Source organism: Dermacentor variabilis, chromosome 6 (genome assembly GCF_050947875.1).
Source record: "Dermacentor variabilis isolate Ectoservices chromosome 6, ASM5094787v1, whole genome shotgun sequence".
Taxonomy (NCBI): domain Eukaryota; kingdom Metazoa; phylum Arthropoda; class Arachnida; order Ixodida; family Ixodidae; genus Dermacentor; species Dermacentor variabilis.
In genome coordinates this window covers 39,391,501-39,416,816 of record NC_134573.1, presented here as the reverse complement: position 1 = coordinate 39,416,816, position 25,316 = coordinate 39,391,501, and the positions used below count along the sequence as shown (strand labels likewise).

General features: G+C 46.1%; 1 protein-coding gene across 1 annotated transcript in view; it reads left to right on the top strand.

Moving 5' to 3' along the window:
• The window catches only part of LOC142586095 (uncharacterized), a 154,320-nt gene that overhangs the window by 8,834 nt on the left and 120,170 nt on the right, over window positions 1-25,316 (top strand). The window contains exon 2 of the mRNA XM_075697354.1: window positions 8,037-8,249. Coding sequence (XP_075553469.1) covers window positions 8,037-8,249 — 213 coding nt within the window. The remainder of the gene's footprint in view (window positions 1-8,036; window positions 8,250-25,316) is intronic.

Genomic DNA, 25,316 nt, shown 5'->3' with positions numbered 1-25,316 from the left:
AGTTAATGATATCTTAGTTGAAATCAAGAAAGAGAAATGGGCATGGGCAGCACATGTAATGAGTAGGGAAGATAACCGATGGTCATTAAGGGTTACGGACTGGATTCCAAGGGAAGGGAAGCGTAGCAGGGGGCGGCAGAAAGTTAGGTGGGTGGATGACATTAAGACGTTTGCAGGGACAACATGGCCACAATTAGTACATGACCGGGGTAGTTGGAGAAGTATGGGAGAGGCATTTGCCCTGCAGTGGGCGTAACTAGGCTGATGGTGATGATGATGATGCAGATATAGGCATCCTCTATAAAAGTGATTTCCGCAATTGTTTGTTTAGTTTCCGAGGTCACGTAAACAGTTTTAATTTTTGAAAGTAAATGGAAACTACGAACGTCCTTTTGTACTGGCAAATATAACCTGTGCCACACCGCCTCAAAATTCGCCTGCAGCAAGCGGACCTTTGTCACTGCTTGTTAGAAAAATACGTGAGGAAATGGATGCGGTTCTACTTGAAAATCACCTAAGGGCTCCAGCGACGTTGTTACCGCCATGGCAGTGAGAGCTTGTGGAGCGTGAAATATTGTTTGTCGTAGTTGCGAACCAAGTTGCGTGGGTGCAGGTGGGAATGCACTTTCTTGAGCTTCAATCGAAGTGTTCTTGCCCAGAATTCTCCTCGAATGCAACAAAATCGAGTGTCAGCATGTCTAATACTGCACCCGGTCCATCCTCAGTATAAGACATGCTGCACCTGATAGCTAGCATATCATGGCATGTCCGCCTTTGCGGATGTTACATCTTGTTGGGTAAAACAACTCAGGCGGTACAACAACTCAGGCACAAACTTACAAAAGACTATTATGTTGTGACGGGGCATCAAATAAACGAAAAAAAAATCTGACAGAACTCTCTCACAATGGATGTCGACGTTATTGTGCTTTGCATTGAAGCGATGTAGGAATACGCAGTTTGGGCCTGGCCGGCTGCCGAGGCGGCGCTGCGGAAGTGCCGGTCAACAAGTATATGGCGCGCTTTTAGGTTTGAGATAGTACAAAACGCGATGCCTTGCTGGTGAATGCACGGCTGCGCGGTATATCTGCTCGTCTCAGCTGCGTCGCCGTGGAATTTTAGAAAATGTTGTGCGCGGGAGACTTTGTGGCCTGCCGTCCGTCACCAAGGAAGCAAAGCACCGTCCCGAATGCGCGCACTGCGCACGAGAAGTCGCAGACGCCGTTTCGGTGCGCTGCCGCTTTCATGCGCCCGCTGATCAAGCCGCGCGAGGCCAAGCTGCGACGGCTGACTGCTGCGCTATGTGTCTATATTCGCTTAAGCACGTGGGGAAACTCAGAATCGTTGCCCCATATAAATGAATTAGTTAACCAATGAAACTAATATAATTGCTGGCGTTAGCACCGTAACTCTGTTTGAGCGCTTATGGTATGTATGGACGTGAGACTGCCGGACACATGCATGCTTATGTCGCAAAAGCGCCTTTCCAGACATTTAAATCAGCCAATACTGTGATTGAGTGCCTGTAGCCTTAGCGCTGACGCGCAGCAGCTCTTTTTTCTTTGCGGAAGAAGAACAATGCCATAGCAACAGTTTCGTTTGTTGTCATTCATTTCATTACAGTAACAAATAATATTGCAACGGCTGTTTGAACAGCACTTTTATACACAGTTCCTAATCCTATTGCTGGAACTGACTGTGCCACGTCAGTCGATCATTTTTCGTTCGCTTGTTCTCTCAGCAATGCGTTCTGAAACAGTTTTAATCGCTCTAGCTGTATGAACTTTCACTTAATTAGGTGGGTCCCTTCACGAAATAAACTACATTTAGGTTCTGTAAATTCTTTTGCGGGGCAGCTTTCTAATAAAAAAAAATCACCCGCATGTACCTTTAGAGGCGACTGCATTTTTCACCGTTAAGCTGAAATGGGGCGCACTTTCGACGAAATGATCGAGAGGCTACTCTCAGCGAACGCAAGTGCCTTTTCCAATAGCTGAAAACAAAAATAAAACGGTGAATAAACCCTTAACGCACACACAAAGCAAGCGAGACCGGCTGTATACAGCCCGGTGATAGCGTAACTTAATGCGAAGAGCTGCGACTTGTATACTACTCAGCCAATTTTGTCGCTCGCCACCAAGTCGTCGCGCTCTGCGTTGAAAATTCTAGTGTGTCAGGCCCATGACCCTCATAACAATTCACCATGCATCAATAACGGCGTTGAGGATGCTTGGGGATAGCGTGCTGCTCGGCATGGTCTGGCGCGTTAGTCCAGAGTTTGCTACCAACTAGCCGCGTCCTCCCGCCTTCAGCACGGTTTGTCTGACAAATAGCGCCCACACTCCAAGACTTGTGCTGCATTCGGTAGCGCAATACGCTCTACGTACGCGTCGAGCACTTTTCGAGTGTGATAACTGCGAGCAAAACTCAACACAATGCACAAAACGAACAAGACCCATGGTACTCAACGGGACAGCGTATTTTCCAGGTCGAACGCTGCCTAGTCTCCGTGACTAAGACCAATCACAGAAACAGACTGGCGACACGAACATCAGAAATGATCTTGCACGTATGGATGCTGCTAAAAATTCGAGCGAGATGACCGCTTCCTGGCCAGATTTAACACGGCCGTGATGTACGATCAATGAATACAATGCAATCCCAGAAATGGGAAACTGCAGTTTCCACCGTGATTCAAAATAAGCAGCGAGAGCGCGGGGGGCTACCCTAGGCTACCCCAGGCGCATAATGCTGAGCATTATTTTGCCATCACGACAGCTAAAAAGAGAGTTAGTAGTTAATATTATTCCATATCAGGTACGTACCCAGCATTTCCTTTATTTAATCGAGGGGGGAGGGGGGGCCATCCCAAGGTATCTTTTCTATGCATGCAAATGAGGGGGGAGCGGTACCTTTACAAGTACAAATATGAATAATCCCCACCATTTGCCATAAGGACGCCTAAACCAACGAAATAGAAACGAAACAAGGTGTACCTCACAGGTATACGCCCTGTAAGATACACCTAAACCTTTACTCACCAAAGAAGGAACCACATCAAATAGACCCGCGTAGGAAAGAAGCGCTGGAAGAACACTGCCAAGGACAGGTAAACAAGCGGAAGTGTAAAATAAAGATTTCTAATAGCATTTTTTAGATTAGCTCTCGAAAAATTGTAGAGAAATATTTAGTTGCGGAATAATCAGAGTTCTTTTGGATTCCTTGTTTACTGCTCTACCCTCTTAAGTGTCAAACTCCTATAGTTATTTGGGAAGTTGCCTAAAGATGCGTGGCCGCCATTGCCGTACAACCACGTAGAGGGCAGAACGCTGCGGTTCTAGACGTACTATGCCCACCACGGAAAGTTATAAAAATGTCCACATAAGCACAACAGAGAAGTATCGGGCGGTTCCACTGATAAGTGTAAAAACGTCCTTCAAAACACGTAGAATTATTTTCCACTTCCGGCGGCCTTTTCTCTACTTCCTTTTTTAAAGAAGGATTTTGATCCATAAATATTTTCACAAACAACGATTAAATTTGTTAATTTTCGCTTTTCCTTCCTGTTTGGCTGTTGCCCTGGCTCTCTCCCTTAGTAGATTGCTTAATTTCTCAACTCCTTGCGACCCTTGTTTCCAGTTGCCTGTTTTGCATGAAAAGAGCTTTACAATTAGGGGAAACCGGAAGATCTAACGGGTAACAGCTTTATTGCTTGCGGGCTTATGGCTTATTGCAGGGTTTGATGATGGACGCTGTTTCGCACTATTTTAATTTACATCTGGTCGAACCCACATCGCGGGTACATGGTTCCGAGGATCTTCCAGCGTCGCGGCCAGCCATCGCTATAGGGAATAATGAAGCAAAAGGAAAAGTTAAATGCAAGTGGCGTTTTTTTCCGACCACCAATCGATCATGCATGCAGATGAGCATGCAGATGAGCTGATTACGAACTGAAACCTTCTCCTGGTCCCTGGATCAGTCTGAACAAAGAATGTTGAACTAACGAAGCAACAGTGACGTGCGTGACCGTTGAATAGTTGGTGGCAACTGAACGCATCTCGAGTTAGTCGCGCTGGCACCTAATCGATGAAAAAAACTGGCCTTCACACCCCAGGAGATGCCGATAACTACCGCCATCCAAAAGGAGTGAAAAAGACAGCAAAGAGTTGACCGCCGTTGTTGTAATCGCACCGATGGCACGAGTTGTTGGGAACTCGGCGCTGACGCCCGTTGTTGCACCTGGGTCGCAAGCCCCAAGGGTAGCGTTGGCCTGGCGGCCTGGGGTACAACTGGAAGCATCCGAAGGTCCCGGCAAAGCATGAGTCGACTGGTAACAACAAAACAACTTGTTTATTCTAACATCGCAAAGAGTTGGCGGTCAGGTTGACCGAAGTAGAGAGACGGGAGTGCACTTTACTCAACAGAAGAAATCGGAGCCCTCCTTTGGCGTCCGGGGGCAGCTGCTTTTATACTCTCGCAGTTGAGGGCAAGAAGGAACCCCTCTATAGACGAGCACGTGACTGTGCAGCTCGGGCACAATGGGATAAGGTGACGCATATTGTCGTGTCGGCGCCGGTCGGGCACAATGGGGAGGAGAAGGTGGCTCACACTGTCGTGTCGGCGCCGGTCGGGCACAATGGGGAGGAGAAGGTGGCTCACACTGTCGTGTCGGCGCCGGTCGGGCACAATGGGGAGGAGAAGGCGGCTCATACTGTCGTGTCGGCGCCTGTCAGACCCCCTCGCTTCACAGTTGTTGGGAGCTCCTCTCCCCGGCTGCCGCGCTTCGACAAGCGTGGGCACCAATATGCACATACACTCACACACGCACATGAAGACACGTAGCATCGGAACATGCCTGGACGCGCTTAGCGGGGAGGCGTAGCGCGGCGCCGAACGGGCCAAAATGTCTGCCGCTTTGTTGCAGCCGCGCCGGCTAAACCGCGCGTCGTAGGCGAAACGTAACACCGTATAGCTGGCATGTCTCAAGATTGCTTTGGCGGCACTTTAGGTATTTAAGGAGTGGTGGCGTGTGCCGGGAGGGGGTTGGGGTATGCCACTTAACTTTAGGGGGGGGCGAGGGGGGGCCACCCCCGACCGCTCTCTGGGTACGTGCCTGGTTGAACATTAGCATTGCCTCACATGGACCATCGCGTCGTGGCAGAAGTGTACAGAAGAACGTTTCCTCTACAACGGCTAGTCAGCATAGGGACAACTCCTGAAAGTTCGGCTGCTGAATAGGAGGGTTCGGACATTTTACATGCGGACGCGGCATCCCAGCGTGCATGAGCACCATGTCTACCAGCAGAGACGACATCTCCAAGCGCTCTCTTCAGGCTTAAATAAATGGAAAAATAAATAAAAAAGGCTCTTAAATAAGTTTGCACCATTTGAGGCGCATCTTGTCCCTCGACAATAATCATCTTTCTTGCCCGCCTTTCCTTTCTTTAACGCTGAAAGCCCGGCACTCCAAAGTCACGAACGGCACGAGCGTTATCCGCATGACACAGCATTCTCGACAAGAAAGTAGCGAGCGTAGCATTTTCAAGAAAGCAAGCGGAATCAAGGCAGATGACGATTACTGTTGTGGGAGAAATATACACCTTAAAGGGCGGAACTGTTTCAAGAGTGTATGGAGAATTGCAATATGTACACTATGACAGCCCGGAACGGGACCTCCACAGCCCAGCACCTGCATTGCAGTCGCATAGCAAAGCAAGCACAGTACGAGCCATACGCGCAAACTGCGAAACGCTGCCGTGGCGGCAGCGGCCGGGATGCACGGAGACAAGCGCAATCCATGTAAAGATGCGCAATCAGAAAGTGAATTGAGGATGAACAAGGTGCATGCCACGGAGCCACGTACCGCCGTTGATCGTGAGCAACGCACGAGCAGGCCGGGCCCGATGCACATGCACATAATGGAGAGTTAGCGCTGGCGCGAGATAAAGCGGCGTTGGTGGAGAAAAATGTGTAGCCTCACCTCCGTCGCTTAGAGAAGCTGGTTCGGGTAGTCGCGCAGGAGCTGCTGTCGCCATCGATCGTCCCCGACTACTGCAAATATGTCCTCGGAATTATATGCCTCTGTTCGACGAAAAACGAGAAAATGTCGATGCATATTTCAGGCGGTTCACAGTAATGACAACAGGGGCGCTGTAACGTAAAACTGTTCCAAACTTTTCTATTCCAATTCTGCTATCAACCCTCCAAGATTGGTCAAAAACTTTTTTCGACCACCGCCACTTAACCTGTCTGTCACGCGACGTCACGAAAACTGCGACACCTCCCCATCTGATATGATGTGTACACACTGATTATGCATCATTTGTCAGAAAAAAGAAAAACAGTTATTTCTGATTCGACCCCTTTTCGCCATTAGCCCTCGGCTATTGGTAAAAAGTTTTCGGGCTGCACCCACTTCACCTGCCTGTCACGCGACGTCACAAAACCGCAAGAACTCACCGCGTCAAAGTGACGTGCACGCCATAAAGATGCATTAATATGCCGAACAAAACTGAATTTTCTTCGGAATAGCCGCAGGCTGCCCCGTTCCGAAAGGAACAGAATATGGCTGCCGCCGATCGCTCAGACGCTGGCTACTCGCACCTGCCGGAGAGCATGGGTGTATTTGCGTGTAATAAAACTTCTTGCGTGGCCGTGTAACGTTTTTGAGCACTTTCGGCACGTTTACCCCGTCATTCTGCCAACTCTTCTTTGCTGAGAGTCCGTTTTAGCAACATTCTTGAGCTTCCGTTGCATGCCGCCGCGATTTTCGTCCAGCCACCGCAAGCTAAGTAAGGGAAAGCCGACCAATCGTAAAGGCCGGCGCCACCCTCTTCATCCGGTTATCGACTTTCAGTGCAGTGGCTCGGCCCCATCGAATCCCTCTCCACTTGAGCGTTCTCTTCGCCTCTTGTCAGCCAATTAAATACGACAAGCCGCTCAGTGTAGGCAATGTTATTCGTTTTTCAAGCAAATAAAAGTGACATCTTATGAACGAGGAGAGCGTTTGATTGGTCTGTTCAGAGAACCCCGCGGGCGACCGCCCGGTGCTTGCGTTGGTGGTTACGCAAATTTGACGTCAGGAGATTGGAATAGAAACATATTGGAATAGTTTTACGTTATAGGGCCCCAGGAGAGGACTGGCCTGAACGGAACTGGGCCACTTAGCTGAGAATGCTTTTAGTGCGCGAGAGTCGCAGTGTTCAGACAGTTGTCCCCCATGGAATAATTTGATTATGATAAGGCCAAGAAGCCTTCATTACAACTATTGCAGCTTATGGTCGATAGCTACCGAAAGAAATTCTGTTCGAGCAAACCAGAAGACCTTGAAACTAGTAGACAATTCGTTCGCCTTCAAGTCTACCTACATCACTGGATTGAAATGTCAGATATAGCCATGGCCTTTCATGGTATGTGGTGCCTCCTTGTAGCCGAGCACTTCCGAAAAAGTGCCATGTCAAACTTGCGTTATTTCGCAAAGAAACAAACTGCAAAGCCCTAGCGGAAATGTTGGAAGCGCGCGACCACTTCATCGACGCCCAGAGTCAACGCAATATGCTCCAGTTCTGAGAAACGCCTATGGTACTACGATAGCAACGGCAAAGCAGACGAGGCAAGAATTCTTCCAAATCGCAGCAAACAAAATGTTTGTTTTTTGTGACTGAGTGCGACATGACGCGCAATGCGTACACCGGATACCTTGTAGTCCATTAGCGTTACATCATGCTTGAAAAGGCGGGAGCGCACTCGAAGCAGGCAGATAATTAGGTAATGTCATGGAATAGATAATTTGCAGATGTACGAGGAGTTCGCTGACGCAAAGCAGGGGTAATTACGGAAAGCTGGTGGATGCACACCCTTGAAGTGGACAAAGTAAAACGTTGTTGGTGATCCAGACGATTGGCAGCAGATTCACGAATTCACGATATCTTTCCTTACTAGTTGAAATGCTTTTTGTGAATACGTGTCAGGCGTACAGGCGATCGAACACCAATGTCATGATGTACGTAACACTAGTACCTTTATTGTATGTGCAGGGCTGGGTAAACAACAAAGAGCTGAACTCGGATGACCAGCACCCTTACGATGTAAGCGAGGTGTCAACCAGTGTAGGTTATGGCTACAGCAGTTGGCATGATGCGCTCACTCTGGAAACGCACTGGGTTGTCTGGGGAAGCGCTCACAACCGTGGCAGCTCCCCAAGCAAGAGCCTAAAGGATCAATTGTTCCCCAAGAACGACAGCGGCAACGTAAGTGGCTATGTCATAATTTTAAAGCCGTGAGCATTCTGTGCATCCAGAAGAACTGTTCTTTTACCGTGTTTCTGCTTTCTGTCATGTAATAAACATTCTTTAGATAAAAAGAAGCTCAGCCACCTGCAAGCAGGCTGTACTCTGCTTCTAAGTGGTACATCCACTTCGTTCGCAATGTCAGAGTGCCATATGTACTAGGAAACCGTAGTGAACTTTAGACCACACCTACACCCGTATTGCAAGGGTTAGGAGGGACGAATGAGGGCGAATATCTCAACAACTTTCTGGTTGCAGATGACATTGCCCTGTTCTGCAACATTTGGCACAAATTCCAAGAAATTATTCAGAACTTTAACTGCGACAGTGTAAAAGTGGGGTTGGAGATTAATAGACCCAAGAGAGCGGTAAGTTAAATAGCCTGGCAAAGGAACGAGAATTCATGATCGTAAGAGAGCCCCTAAAATCTGTGAGTATTCGGTCTATCTAGGTCATTTATTAACAGAGGACCCTCACCGTGAGAATAAAACTTATAAACGAATAAAAATGGATTCCAGCGCATACCGGGCATTACCAAATAATGACTGGGAGCTTACCGTTGTCCTTGAAAGAAAAAAATACGATCACGGCATTCTACCGGCACTAACATTTGGGGCAGAAACTTGGAGGTTAATAAAGAGTCTTGAGAACAAGTCAAGGACCACAAAAAGATCAATGCAACGGAAATAGTTAGGCCCTGACACACTTTTTGAACATACTGAGGAACATTGCCATTGGAAAAGCTGCAGTGAACATGTCAGGCAAATATTAATGCACTGCGTGCAGCAGGCAATTTACAATTTCCTGTCAAAGACAGCGAAAGATCATTTGCTCTCGCTTCCGCAACTCCGTCATGCAGCGTCATCGAAGCAGCTGTACCCACCAATGTTACTGGATTAATTCTTGATCGCAAGATAATTCTCAGCAATACATTATTTGATATTTTGATTTAAATAACTTATAGATATATTGTATCTGCGACCTAATGAATCATGCGGATCCCGCACACTGAGGCATTTGGTGTACTCAAAGCTTTCTATGCTGTTGCTTTTGATTCGCGGTAATTAATGGTGGTGTTGACCGCGAATGTTCAATTTCTTCAGCGTTTAGTGTAGTACAAGTACGAGAGCGATGAGTTGATGTTAAAAGTCACCTTTCGTGTACCACTGCTGTTTTATTGAGTAGTTTATCAAACACACAACAAGACGTGCTTGCTTGAAGTGTTGCGCACCATTGCTCATAACCGCCGTGAAAGTTAGCATTGTCATTGCCTCGCACAGTACATCGCATCGTGGAAGAAGTTATAAACTTTAATCTAATTATGAGGCTTTACGTACCAAAACAGCAAACGTATTAGGACGCACGCTTAAATCTAAGCACGAGAGTGTCTTTGTATTACTGCCCCATCTAAACGCATCTGCCGCGGTCGGGATTGAATCCTACAAGTTCAGCAACGCCATAGCGTCCTGATTAGGGCACGCAAGTTATTATCGGACGTGAGGCCGCTTCCCTAGCGCCACCTAAACGCTATCGTGCTTTACTGGGGATTTGCGTATGCACGCCCTGTGTCAGCTGCCTGCTTGAAAAATTTGTACGGTTTCGCGTATTTTACAGAAATAGGAGCAACGTACCGTAGCTTGAACATACAGGTTTATCCTATTTATGCAAAACCACGCTCATATCTAGTAGTGGCGTTTTCTTGCCTTTTTACGTTGCCTGTTTTTTCCCACCCTCCTTCCACGTATGCAAGCAGCGGGCCAAGACTGGAAAGGCTGTTGTTCAATAGCTTCGTGACTGCGTAGGTTTTACCCAATCTCTGCCTCCTCTTCCTATACCTCCTCTCTAACACTCTACCAACATCCCCTGTGGACTATTGCACAATAGTACAAAGGCAAGCATGGTAGTTTTTGCAATGCTTTCGCGAGTGTTCACAAATAATTACAGCCGTCAAGTACTGTGGTGATGCCCAAGGAGCTTCAGAGGGCATTGTGGTGGCGCGATGGAAATGACCAAACGAGTTTTTCGTGTCACCTTCCTTCTCCGCCACGCCGCTGCGATGTATATGCGCCCTCTGAACCATCTTCCGTCGCGTCTTGGCAGCAGCAGCAGCAGCAGCAGCAGCAGCAGCAGCAGCAGAGGAAAAGTCGAAGGAAGATGCGAAAGAAAGATTCGCTTTAAAAGACAGAAATCAATAGATATTTGCACGGCGCGTAGCCTCGGAGATAGCAGCGACACGCTGCATAGCGTAGACTTCTACCGCGGCCGCCGGAGGTGCCGCGACGGCCCTTTTCGCGGCCGCGACACTCAACTTTCGGCAGGGGCTTTGACCTCTTGGTTCTCCGCTGTGTAGCTTAAAGCGCGCAAGTAGAGACGAGAAGGGAGAAAAAGATGGTTATCGATGCGAAAGCCCCACTCATATTTGAAGGATACGAAACAAATTTGGCGGCGTAAGATTTATGAGACGATGCTCCTTAATAGTAAGGGCATTCTATGATTAGTTGAAAAAGCATTTCAGGGCCGCTTTAAGCGACAAGAAGAGAGTGCTGTAGATATGAGAGCAAACCTTCACAGTGTAATTAAGCAGACTTGCCTCGTGCTTAAAGCGACAGCTCGAAGACGACGACGACCCGTGCGGTGATTGTGAGAGAGCTCGTGCTTTTCGTTGCTGCTAGGCTACTGCTACACTTATTATCACTTTTGTGATTAAATCTCATTACATTTGGTGGAGGTTGCTGGAATACCTCAAGTCACCCTGGAGCTCCGCACTCGTACGCTGGCTAAGGTTACATCACTGACGGAAACAACCAGCGACTGAACCCCTGGCTGCCCCTGTCACCTGTGCAGCCGTTCCCCGCCAGGGCGACCCGGCCGCCTTCAGCGGGACCGGAGAGCATGATGTCGAAGACTGGCAGTCCTCCTACGAATGTGTAAGGGCTAACGATAAGTGGGACGACCAGACGAAACTGAGCAACGTCACATTTTATCCTGCCGACGTCGCAAACCTATGGTTCAAAAATCACGAATCTTACCTCTCCGATTTGGTCTGCTTCAAGACACATTGCACCGAAGTGTTTGGCTGCCCCGCTGTTCGCAAACTACACGCCGAACAGGGTCTATGCCAGCGAGCACAGCAACCGGGCAAGACTTTTTCCAGCTATAGTTGAAGATGCATTCGACCTATGCAGTCGTGTTAATCCAACCATGTCGAAGTATGTTCTGAAAGGTATTGAGGACGACGTGTTTCAAATGCTGCTTGCCGAGAGTCCAACCAGTGTCCCCGTTCTCCTCAATATGTGTCAGAGTTTCGACGAATTGCGCCGCCGCCGTCGTAACATTGCCCGCCCTCTGCTTTTGTACTTCAGCTGAAGGATTTTATTCTTCAGGAAGTGGACCGACAGCTATTGCAGCTCCTTCATATTCAGGAATTTGCCCCACCACTGATACTGGCCGTGCAATAAGCCATCTGTAGCGAGATATTTGACGCACGCGTCTACACTCTTAGCGTGGTACCGTTTAAGTTTACCTTTAGTTGCAAGTAACCTATAACATAAAAGTTACTAGGTTACTAAACAAACTTGAAATGTGTGTTCTTGTTCATTTCCGTCGCAGCTTGAGGTTACATTTGTCGAAGTAGCTATTTTAAAGGTAACTGCAACGACAAATGTCTCGTAACCTTTAGAATATAACTTATAAAAAGAAAGTAATTCGTGGCTCAAGGGACCTATAATATGGATTGGAAGTTTGCTTGTTATTTGTGCAGCATTACTATCCTAAAATGGCATTCTCACCCTTTTACACTAACGTGTAAATTCAGTGTTGCTTATGAACATCAATTGTTGTTGTCGTTAAGATCAGAAATTCGTAGAAATAGCCTAAACCTAAGATGTTTAGCGCAATTACAGCCGAACATTTCATTGCGTCCCATCAGAAATTCTGAACACTGGCACATTCCCCGAACACGAACGAACTACGGTCTCCAAATGTTAAAATTCACCATTCCACACGTACTCAATACATTCAAGCTTACAGAAGATCACTTGCGTGTCCTTTCAGGCAGGGAGCTATTCAACATGTTTACATAATCTGCTACAAGCCTAGAAAAATTCTGTCTAACTAAAGCCCTCCTTTCTGTTCACAGTATGTCTTAATATTATGTTACCTTGCAATAATTTACATGTCGTTGGTTATTGTTTTTTTGCGCGTGAATGATTGATGTACTTGTAGGCACCCAAGGGCGCATATATTTATGTATACTTGAGAACTATTGTACACGTTTATACTTATTTTTATTGTTCTATCATACGTTAAGACTGTATGAAGTTCGCTGTGCTGTCGTTCTGCTGCTTTGTACGGATGGGAGGTGGGGCTAGTCAAGCTGCATCAGCGCAGCTTTTTTCCCACTTTCCACGCCACAACTGTTCTGTGTAAAACACACTGTACTGTTAGTGGTGAAAATAAACTTCAACTTCAACTTCAACTTCAACGTGTAAAATATGGTGTGCCGCCGTGGGACGGAAGCAGGTTGGACTAAATTATTATGTTATTGGTGCCAGTCAGAATGTTGATCTTCGTAATATAAAAAAAATTATCTTGCACGAGCGCATGCTTAAGTCCACCAGCAGCAATTCCGTGGTGAACTATATATACTGCATACGCGCCATTATGGGGTAAAAGCGAGCCACAGTAACATTAAATATACACCAGAGCATATTGTGGTGAGCGATGCTGTGGCATAAATTATAACTACGATTCAGTGCGGTGGAAAGCCCCCGCTACCACTGCAGATATATTGTGCTGTAGTATAAAACCTACCTGCACAAAAACTAAATGCAGAGATATTATGGTGATTGAATATGCATTTGTACCCAATAATTTTTCTTTATTTCTTTCTGCATCAATGCTTCCTTTAGTCGCGTTTGTATATCTTCTCCTGAAGCACGACACCCTTTGACAGCAGGGCGCACACTGAAGGGGGCACGCGGGGGCACGCTGGCACACTGTAAGAGCTCGACGATCGACACAATAAAAGCGTCGAGCAGAGCCAAAAATGCTTTGTGCACTGCAACAGAGGGTAATATGCCGCTGTGTTGTTTCTTTCCTTCTTTTTCTAACGCCCTAAACCATAGCAGATGTGGGGTTTCCTACAGAACACCAGACACGCACCACTTTTGTCCGCTCGCTAACGCGCGAGAAAGACGCCGCTACATTCACATGTCAGCAGGCGACAACCGCTCCAGTGAAGTCTCGTAGAGAGATGAACGGGCGCTCACGTTATGAGGCCACAATGGCGGCCGGCCAAATAAGCAGAGAGAAAATATACAAATACAAAAGAACAGCAACATTCTTAAACTATACAATATCAGAATCTTGATATACGGTTATGTGACACTTTGACGGAACTGTAGCTTGAGTATTCTTTTTATTTGCGCTCTATAAATGGATGCCACAATCAAACGCGCTTCAGCTTTAGCCAAACACGAGCGCACTCATATATCCTCTGCGCTGTGTAGCTCTCAAGAAACATGCCGGGAAGAGTATCACCGATGCGGCCTTTCTTTAACGGCTGTGTCGCGCCTTGTTTGACCGCTGTCGCCACGTTTAAACGCTCTCCGATTTGGTGGCGTGCGCTTACCAAGCGTGTTGTGTTTCTGAATCGCTCGTGACGCGTAGCACATTTACGGAAAAGATTCCACAAGGTGCGCGAGCCGCTGAAAAGAAGCCCTGCCGCTGTGCAGAAGCGACATGTTTGGCGCGCAACGTGGCCGCTGCAAGGAGCCGCATTGCCGATGGACAATGGTAAGAGTTCTTCGCTCACGTGAGAGTGGTGAGCATCGCTCATGTTGTGACTGCTGTAACAAATACTGAAGACAGTAATAAATGTGATCCAGGTAAGCAATGCCTTTTGCTTCATCATTTATTTGCTGGTGTGCGTGTGTTTGTGTCGTATATTTCACGGTCAATTCATGCTCATGCTTACGCTACTCAGTTTTATTAAAGCGCACTACATGCTCGCTTCATAAACAGTTGTTTCTTTTTAGTCTCTATGAGTCACCATGTTGCTTATTCTTAAAGCTCGAGTATATGTTGCACTTTGGTGCGTACGCACAGCATTAGACCTCATGCACGGAACTGGTGTTGTGTACTGATATGGTCATATGTTTACAAATGAATTCTAAACTATCCTTAATTAAAGAATAATAATTGCAGTAATTCAATTTGTGATCACCTGAATAGCGCTTTTGCTGTTAAACAGTGACATCCCTGCGGTGTGGTTTTTTGTACTGGAGTGGAGTGTAAAGTGACTAGGGAATTAATCTGCCTTATTAGTTAAAATTGAGTAATAATTTTTTAAAATATATCACCTTGAATTTTTATTGTTACCGAAATTTCCTTGATAGAGCATATTTATATTCTGCGTGTTTAATTACATGTTCTGTGGCTATATTTTATGTGTTTGTAGTTGATTTATGCCTTTTTCATTACATGTTAATAGCTGTTTGCAGTGCGACCTAAACAAGTAAATATAAGATTCTAAGATTACTATTCTGTCCTTGTAGGCTCCACTGCCCAGCAAGGAGATCGGAGAATTCACAACTGCCATCCTGGCCGCAAAGACTTGATTGTGCTGTCAACAGTGCTGAGATCGTCTTCCTTATCATAATCTAAAACTTACATATACTTGTATTTTGGCATATTGTACACGAACCTTCAATATTAATGTTTATTTGCATCATTCCTGGTGCTGCTCTAGCAGTAGATGGGTGCTGCCACGCAGCACTGTGCTCGACGGTTTTTTCATTATTGCTGCATGACCGTGAAAAAAAAAAGAGAGCAAGCTTGAGCTCCCAAACTTTCCGCGTACAAACGAACGTACCATTTATAGATGCTATACGTGTCCTGTTAGTGTCACAAGGCCTTCTGTGATCCTGATACATTATCTCAGTAAAACACAGCGATAACCTTCCATCATGCTTAGTCGATAGCTTGTTTAACAAGATCAACGTGCTTTAAAGTAGACTTAGAGAGTCAATACTTGTGGTGCCAGCAATAGAAATGTGTAGAAAAGCGTGATCAAACTCAACAGCCTTTATTTTCTGTTGGCAATATGAGCATTTAATTTAAATACCTACAAATGTAAACTAGTGAGCAGTAATTTATTTAAGGCAATACTTGATATTTGTGGTGTAGCCTGTGTGTTCATACAAGTGCCACAATTGAAGTGCGCTTATCTTACTATTTTGCATTACTACACATTGGTCAGTATGTCTGAAATATTGGTCTGGTATGTTTGCTAAGATTTTAGTATTAGCTCACATGTATGCAAGCATTGCATCTACTAGTTGCATAAACATGTACATGCGTGTAATTTGAACATCTGTTCTTAATTTTATTCTTGCTCAGTTACAGCCTGAAAGGGCTGCATTCTTTCTCTCCCTGCCTATTTCCCTATAATACTGAGTTGGAAGCGCTGCACATCACTCTATGGTAGTCTTCTTTTTTTCTGAGATGTTACCCATAATCAAACATTTATAACCTTGCATTTTTGCATTTGCCATATTGCATTTGGAGTCTCTTTGGAGCCATATTCTTAATGTACCCGTGTGAAACAACAAGTGGGCATGAAAAAAGAGCAGCAATGCAGGCCCCTGACACGCCTTTTCGATTCTTGGTGCACATACTGATTGTCATTGCCGCATGGAATTAACCATCCGGTGCTGCCTTTGTACAGTCGTTGCAATTTGTACCGGTGGAGACCGCAAGCACAAGTTGACAGGCGTCACTACTGGATGGCGAACTTAAGCGCATCGCACCGTTTCCTGGAGCCCCACCTCGAGCTCACTTGGACATGGCCATCGGCATCGACAGATGCATCCCCGGCACGCTTTATAACCAGCCGGCAGTGCTCGCGCTCGTTCAGGGGGCTTGGAAAAATAGCAGCAATGCAGGTCCCTGACACGCCTTTTCGATTTTTGGTGCAGATACTGATTGTCATTGCCGCATGGAATGAACCATCCGGTGCTGCCTCTGTACAGCCGTTGCAATCCGCCTTTTGCGACGCATTGCGGCGCCATCGTATGGTGGCCACGAGAAACAATTTGGCAGGGCGCCACTGAACGCCGCCCCAGGCAAGACTCGCGAACAAACATGCAGCGCGTGAGACAAGACCGAAACAACGTGTGCGCGCCGTCATAGTTTGCCATCGTCAGCTAGCCGTCGAAACTGCTGGTGAAACCTTTGTACCCGGACGCATGTACAAAAACGCAGGACTTGAATAGGGCATGAGGTGTAGTTCTTAGGGCGAATATCATGCTTCACCACGGCATGCGTTGCTTTGTGGTGTGCCATAGTGCTAGGCGTACATACGTACACAGGTAGTGGGGAGGTCAACAGAATGCCAAGTCGCATACGTTAGTTACCCGCATAGAGTGTGTGTTCATCTACAAAAATGCAAACAGAATGGTCAGAATGACCAAAATCGGTGAAATCGGTGTTTGTGGGGCGCCTGCCTTCATCTTAGAACGCGCCGTGGTGCGGACATAGCGGTCTACCGCGTAATTTTTTTTAACTGCTACGTGTACAGAAACAGCGTCGGTATTTTCACGTAGTAGTGACGGCAAATAACACTACCAATACTGTCAATGACGAAACTAATTTTTATTGCCCGAACCTGTGCCCACAAAAACAAAACAAAAATATGGCGTTTTACGTGCCAAAACCACTTTCTGATTATGAGGCAAGCCGTTGTGGAGGACTGTGGAAATTTCGACCACCTGGGGTTCCTTAACGTGCACCTAAATCTAAGTACCACGGGTGTTTTCGCCCCCATCGAAATGCGGCTGCCGCGCCCGGACGTCGATCCCGCGACCTTGTGCTCAGTAGCCTAACACCATAGCCACTGAGCAACCACGGCGGGTCCACAAAAGCAGGCTACACTTACAGGACAATAGCGGCGAACACAATTGGCGATCGTCAAAATCTGATCAGCGGGTCAAGCGCGTCAGCATTTATACATGAGCCATCGAACGAACATTCGAGAGTAATCGCTGGTGCCCGCCTGTCTTCTAGAAAGTTATACACCATTTGCGTCGCGCATACATGCAATCAGATTACACAGGGTTCGGCGACAACAGGCAGCGGATAGAACGGTCGATAACATTAGAGAAACTTCCGGCAGATGCGGGCGCGTCACGCGCTGCGCGATAACATTTGTTTGACGGTGAAAAGTGGTCACCCGAAAAAGATAAACAAGTACAGGTATCAGTATGAAATCCTGAAGTCTGGGAAACAGCGACGGCGCCCCTGGAATGTGTCAGTTACACATTAAGACATGCAAATCGACTCCAGAAGATACCGCACAGGAAATTGAGCCTTAGTACATAGCTGTACTACATGCTGATTCGCTAAACGAGCATACCTGCCGTGGTTGCTCAGTAGCTGTGGTGTTGGGCTGCTGAGCACGAGGTCGCGGGATCGTATCCCGGCCACGGCGGCCGCAATTTCGATGGGGGCGAAATGCGAAAACACCCGTGCACTTAGATTTAGGTGCACGTTAAAGAACCTCGGGTGGTCGAAATTTCCGAAGTCTTCCACTACGGCGTGCCTCATAATCAGAAAGTGGTTTTGGCTGTAAAACCCCATAATTAAATTTTTTTGAACGACCATAAAAGCCTTCTGCAAGTAAATATTGCTTTACTTGGTGCCCACAAGAATGATGAAATGACAACTAGCAACGATTGCTAACTAGCACTATCAGCTACTTCCACAGTGCACGCTGTTTCTCACGTCAGCCTGGCAGTGCAGGCGAGCTTGGCTCCGACAGGTAACTACGCCGACATCACAAGCATTCGCTGAGCGTTTATAAAGCTGCAAGTGTGCACGGTGTGAAGTTGCGAAATGACGGCGTTCTAGCAACGGACGCACAGAGACGATAGAAAAAAAAAGCACTTCGCGTTTCACTCAACCAGGTCGCGCGAGCTCAGATCGTTTTTTTCGCTAGCTCAAACATACATTTGCCTCCCCGTCGAGATTATTCGTATGAGTCAGTAATGAAAAAAACAGAGAGGTAAACTGCATATGCCGATACATACCTGTCACAAAGCGCAGCCATAATCCAGGCTTCACGGCGCTGTCGATCGCATTTTGCTGACAGAAATCGGAAAATTCGCATTGCCCTGCTGTGATGGTCACGGAAGGTGCAGCCGTAAACGAGACACGACATTGTCATCGCGCAAAATTTTGATGGCAATAGTGTTCGAAAGGCTGACAAATGAAAGAAAGAACTTTATTGCAGTACCGGCGACGGCGCAACCTCGTCGCGCACCTGGCTAGTCCCAGGACAGGACTGGCAGGTCTAGCCCACCGGCCCAGTCATGGGCACACCGGACTGCCATGATTTGCTTGTCTAGAGCACGGCCACGCAAACGCGAGTCCCACTCCTCCTTGCTGAACTTGGGGCATCTTGACCTGCACTCCCGGAGCATGTATGCTAGAGTGGAGGTCAGCCCGCTGGATGGGCAGGCGTCGTCACGATGTACGTCGGAGTAAATCGTGTAGAACGGCAAGACACGGATATGTTCCAGTCTGTAAGAGTCTAAAAGAAACCGCTGGCGCCCTGTTCCACGGACAAGTGCAGCGCCTGCCACGGCCGCACTCCACTCACACGGAGGAGAGAGTCGAGTTCTGCCGTGCGCCTGCCCAATTGCTTCAGTCATCAGCCACTAGGGCGCTGCGCATGCGCAGTTCGGCATCGAAAAACGCGGATTCGCACCGACGGAGGCCGCCAGCACAAGTTGCCAGGCGTCACTACTGGAGGGCCAACATTAGTTCCACGCATCGCACCGTTTCCTTTTCGATTCTTAGAGCAGGTGGTTTCAGCTACTGAACTTTTCTGTAAAAAAACATTATCATTCTTATCAGCCTATCTATGTCCACTGCAGACCGAAAGCCTCTTCCTGCGACCTCCAATTACCCCTGTCCTGTGCCAACCGATTCCAACTAGCACCGCAAATTTCCTAATTTCGTCGCACCACCTAGTCCTCTGCTATACTCTACGGCGCTTCCCTTCTCTTGGTACCCATTCTGTCACTCTAATGTTGCAACGGTTATCTAATCTGCGCAGTACATGGCCTGCCCAGCGCCATTTTTTTCTCTTGATGTCTATTAGAATATCGTCTATACCCGTTTGCCCTCTGATCCAAATGATTCTCTTTCTGCCTCTCAAAGTTATGCTTAGCATTCTTCGTTCCATCGCTCTTTGTGCGGTCCTTAACTTGTTTACAAGTTTCTTGGTAAGTCTCCAAGTCTCTGCCACATATGCCAGCACCGGTAAAATGCACTGATTGTACACTTTCCTTTTCAATGATAACGGTAAGCTCCCAGTCTAGAACTCACGATGTCTACCGTATGCGATGCAACCCATTTTTATTCTTCTGTGAATTTTTTTCTCATGGTCAGGTTTTCCTGTGATTAGTCGACCTAGGTAAACATACTCCTCCGTAGATTCTAGAGGCTGACTTGCGATCTTGAACTCTTGTTACCTTGCCCGGTTATTTATCATTACCTTTGTCTTCTGCATATTTGTCTTGAACACCACTCTTGCACTCTCTCTGTTAAGGTCCTCAATCATTTGTTGTGACTCGTCCGAGTTGTTGCTGAATAGAACAATGTCATCGGCGAACCGAAGGTTGCTGAGGTATTTACCATCGATCCTTACACTTAAGCCTTTCCAGTTTAGCAGCTTGAATACTTCTCCATGCAGCGAATAGCATGCATAACGGTAAGCTCCCAGTCAGGAACTCGCGATGTCTACCGTATGCGATGCAACCCATTTTTATTCTTCTGTGAATTTCTTTCTCATGATCAGGGTTTCCTGTGATTAGTTGACCTAGGTAAACATAGTCCTTCGCAGATTCTAGAGGCTGACTTGCGATATTGAGCTCTTGTTACCTTGCCTGGTTATTTATCATTATCTTTGTCTTCTGCATATTTGACTTAAACACCACTCTTGCACTCTCTCTGTTAGCATTGGAGAGATTGTGTCTTCTTGTCTGACCACTTTCTCTATAGGTATCTTCCTACTTGTGTGGAATAAAGGTGGTTGTGGAATCTCTGTAGACATTTTCCAGGGTATTTACGTAAGCGGTCTGTGCTACTTGATTACGCAATGCCTCTATGATTGCTGGTGTCTCTACTGAATGAAACGTCTTTTTGTAATCTGTTGAAACCATATAGAGAGGCTCATTATAATCTGCGCATTTCTCGATCACCTGATTAATGGCATGGATATGATCTATTGTAGAGTATCCCTTCTTCAAGCCAGCCTGTTCCTTTGGTTGACTAAAGTACAGTGTTGCCCTTATTCTGTTGGGGATTATTTTGGTAAATATTATATAAAGTACTGGGAATAAGCTAATGGGCCTATAATTTTTCAATTATTTAACGTCTCCCTTCTTGTGGATTAGTATAATGTATGCATTCTTCCAGTTTTCTGGGACCCTTGCAGTCGATAGACGCTTCGTATAAAGAGCAGACAGTTTTCCATGCATTATATCTCCTGCATCTTTGATTAAATGTATTGTTATTCCATCTTCTCCTGCCGCTCTTACTCGTTTCATGTCTTCCAAGGCCTTTCTAGCCTCATCGCTAGTTATAGGAGGAGTTTCCGTATCCTGTTCATTATTGTTTCTAATTGAGATATCCTGACTCCTCTGGGTACTGTACAGGTTCGTATAGAATTCTTCCCCTGCTTTTACTATATATTCGAGATTGCTGATGATATTACCCTGCGTATCTTTCAGTTCACACATCTTGGTTTGTCGTATGCCAAGTTTCTTTCTCACTGATTTCAGGCTGGGTCCATTTTTACGGCTTCTTTAGTCTTTCTCACGTTATAATTTCTAATATCACTTATTTTCGCTTTGTTGATCAGTTTTGATAGTTCCGCGAATTCTATCTTATCTCTTGAGGTGGACATTTTCATTCTTTGTCGTTTCCTTATTAGGTCATTTGGTACTTGGGAGAGCTTGCCTACTGGTTGCCTTGGTGCCTTGCCTCCCACTTCAATTGCTGCCTCTGAAGCCAGCCGCGATACGGTTTCATTCATTACCTCTATGTTATCATCATCATCTCTCTGTTCTAAGGCTGCACATTTGTTTACAAGTACCAGCCTAAATTTGTCGGCTTTTAGCCTTACTGCCTCTAAGTTGACCTGTGTTTTCTTGACCAATTTTACTCTTTCTCTGTTCATATTGAAATAAATCCTAGCCCTCACTAACCTATGATCACTGCAATTTACAATATCTATCACTTCTACGTCCTGCACTATACTGGGATCGGCGGCAAATATGAAATAAATTTCATTTCTTGCTTCACCATTAGGGCATTACGGCTTTTCCAGGTCCCACTTTCTGTTGCTACGTTTCCTGAAAAAGGTGTTCATAATTCTCAGCTTATTCCTTTCTGCGAATTCTACCAGCATCTCTCCTCTAGCGTTTCTAGAATCGACGCCGTAGTTTCCAATTGCCTGTTCACCCGCCTGCTTTTTCCCCACTTTTGGATTAAGTTCACCCATTACTACTGTATACCGAGTTTGCACTTTTCTCATCGCTAATTCTAGATCTTCATAAAACTTATGTACTTCCTCATCTTCGTGACTGGACGTTGGAGCGTAGGTTTATACTACCTTTAATGTATACCTCTTATTGAGTTTGATTATGACTACTGCTACCCTCTCGTTGATGATGTAGAATTCGCCAATGTTGCCCGTTATGTCCTTATGGATTAGGAATCCTAACCCGCATTGCTTGTTATTTGGGAGATCTCTATAGCAGAGGCCATGGCCGTTATTTATCAATGTGTAAGCCTCACCAGTTCTAATTTCACTAAGTCCGATAATATCCCAAAGCATGTCTGATATTTCCTCAGAGTCCAGCTAAGCTAGCCTCACTCGAGAGGGTTCGGGTGTTAAACAATGCAAGGGTCAGTTTCCATTGGCGGCCTGTCCGGAACCAGAGATTCTTAGCACCCTCTGTTGCGTCACAGGTCTGACCGCCGCCTTGGTCAGGTGTTCCGCAGCTACTAGGGACTGAGGGCCATTGGTTCATCGTAGATATCATCAGGGAGGTCGTGGCCGAATACTGCACCAGGGAGGCCAATTCCTGTTCTGGTGAGGGAGTGCCGTTGTTTAAGCTTAGTGGGCATTCCTGATTTGGGTGTACGTGGATACGCATAGCCCCACTCGCTCTCGGCATCTTTCGCCGGTGTTTTTTGCTGTTACTTTTATGCCCACAAGTGTTACTGTGCCTTGCTTGCGAGTGTATTTATGTGTCTAAAATGTTGCTACTATGTTGTGGTGCAGAGCTAAATCCAGGCCCTAGTCCCGCTAAAGATGACACTGGGAAACAATATAACGAGCTGTTGTTACTCTAAAGGGACTGCATGCCAGGGGACTGTTCACGCAACACATGAGGAAGTCATGACTTTCCTTAACGAGGTCAGGGATGCCCAAACTGCGCTCTAGCAACAGATTGCTGAACTTGACAATAGGCTACCAGAGTTGAAAACACTATTAGGCCGTCTGAATGCAAAATATACGAAAGCCTCGTCCCTCAGGTTACTACTCTGAACCTTTGTCTCGAGAACATTGAAGAGCGATCACTTTCACGGTATCGCTGACAGCCCTTCAGAAACATGGGCGCAATCTGAGCAGAAAATATGCGCAGCCCTTAACAATGCACTAACCTTAATATGAGCAGTAGCGATGATCGCATACCTCGCGCGCATCGATTGGGAAAATTTAATTGTTCCTGGAAAATGTCAGCCAGTTATTGTCAAGTTTCTATCTTCCACATTTAGAGATAGCCTACTTTCATCACGCAGCAAACTGAAAACTTCTTGACTATTCGTCAATCAAGATTTCTGCTGGAGCAATACAAACTTGCGCAAAAAGCTTTTTGATTACGGTAAAGCCAGTGGTCAGGAGTTCTCCTTGCGATACCATAAACTGTACAATAATAAGAAATGCTACGTTTACTCTCCATCTACTGACAGTGTCTGTGAACTTCGTCAGAACCATGACCAGAGTAAAGACTAGAGTGCGTCAAGCTATCCGCTTACCGGTAGTGCTACATTTGTATCCTAACAATGCACAGCACAATGCACCCTGCACAGGTTTGTCTGTTATTCATTAACATTAGGAGTATGCTAACTAAGCGCGATGCTTTATCTTCTGTTGACACATGCTTGGCTGACGTCGTTGTGCTCGCGCAAACCTGGCTGTCCGCAAAAATTGCTGATGATGAATTGGTTAACTGCGACAAAAGACACGCCATTTACTGCCATAATCCAGATCTCGGATCTGGTGGCGGCGTACTGATTGCTCTGAGGAACAATCTCATATTCAGTTTGGTTCTGCTTAGTACATGACTGGAGCTCGTTTTTTTAGTATCCGGGTGAATTATCAGAACATGATACTTTGTGCTTGTTACCACCCCCGAAGTGCAACTTCAGATTTTTGTGAACATTTGCGCGACGTACTAAACAACCTACAATTACGTTTTCTCCGTGCTTCCTTATTACTCTTAGGTGATTTCAACTTCCCTAAAATAAATTGGCTCAATTCTTGCCCCGTTGTTACTGAATCATCATCCGAAAGTGCAGCCTGCTTGAGGGTGTGTCTAGATTTAAATCTCACACAGCTCGTTTCACAATCAACTATAATTGGCCCAACATTAGCTAACACACGCAATTTTGTGTGTTGTGTTGTGTTGTGTTTTATGGCACATAGGCAACTAAGGCCATCATGCGCCAAGCTCAAAACACGCGATTTTGTCTTTACAACTGTTCTAGATATTGCTGAGTCAGTCAGTCAATTTCTTGACTTGAGCGACCACACTTTCATTCATTTTTTATAGCAGCCCCGGTCCCATAGAAAACAAGTGCCCCTAAAACAATACGCGACTACACGAAAGCAAATTATACGTCAATTAATAGAGCACTTGAATTGTTTTAGGACGATTGTATGTCTGGCTTTTTATTGGTACTACTGATCATAACTGGAAGCTCTTCAAAAGGTAATAAATATGCGCCAACACGCATACTTTCCGAAAAACAGCGCTCGCCTTGGTTTGCCACAACATTAAAAAGACGTTGGCGCAACTATAGTGATAGCCTTAAAACTTATCGCGCCGCTATTATAGAGGCCAGACAGGTTTTCTTTAATGACACCCTCCACTCCCTCTTCGCTGCCAACCAATCAAGCTTTTCGAATAGCGTTAAACCCAGAAAAAAGAACTTGATATCTCCTACAAATTTCGATGACGAAGCCATACGCAGAGAACACTGTTGCCATGCGTTAAATGAAGTGTTCGCGAAATGATTTTCAGAGAGGCCTGCTTTTGTACTACCAGCACTTCACGATTACGAATTTGTTCCCATGGATCCTGTAATCATTGATTTTTGGACACTGCCAATGTAATTCGCGGATTGAAATTGTCATCCAGCTGCGGAGTTGATAAAATCAACTCAAAATACTGAAGCCTACTCCTCCTACTTTCAGGCGCAGCTTTTCAGGCAGTCTCTATAGTGTTCTGGAGTTCCAGACGATCGGAAAATGGGGAAGGTAGCTCCTGTTTTCAAATCTGGTAAACCCAGTCAACTCTCAATTACAGACCTGTTTCTTTAACAAGGATCCCCTGTAAGCTTCTCGAACACGTCATCTATTATCATCTTGCGTCATTTTTGGAAAAAAACTTTTTTTAGCGAATCTGAGCACGGCTTTCGTAAGTACTATTCCTGCGATACGCAGCTTTTATCGATTACCAATAGCATAGCATCAGTTCTAGACACAGGCTCAGTTATTGACAGCGTCTTTCTAGACTTTGCCAAAGCGTTTCAAAGTAACCGGCCAATTACTTCTTCACAAATTTAGCGTTCTAAATATTGACCCTAGCATATTAAAATGGATTGACTGTTTTTTGAGTACTCGCTCACAATACGTGACCACCACCGGCTGTGACTCGAATTTTCTTA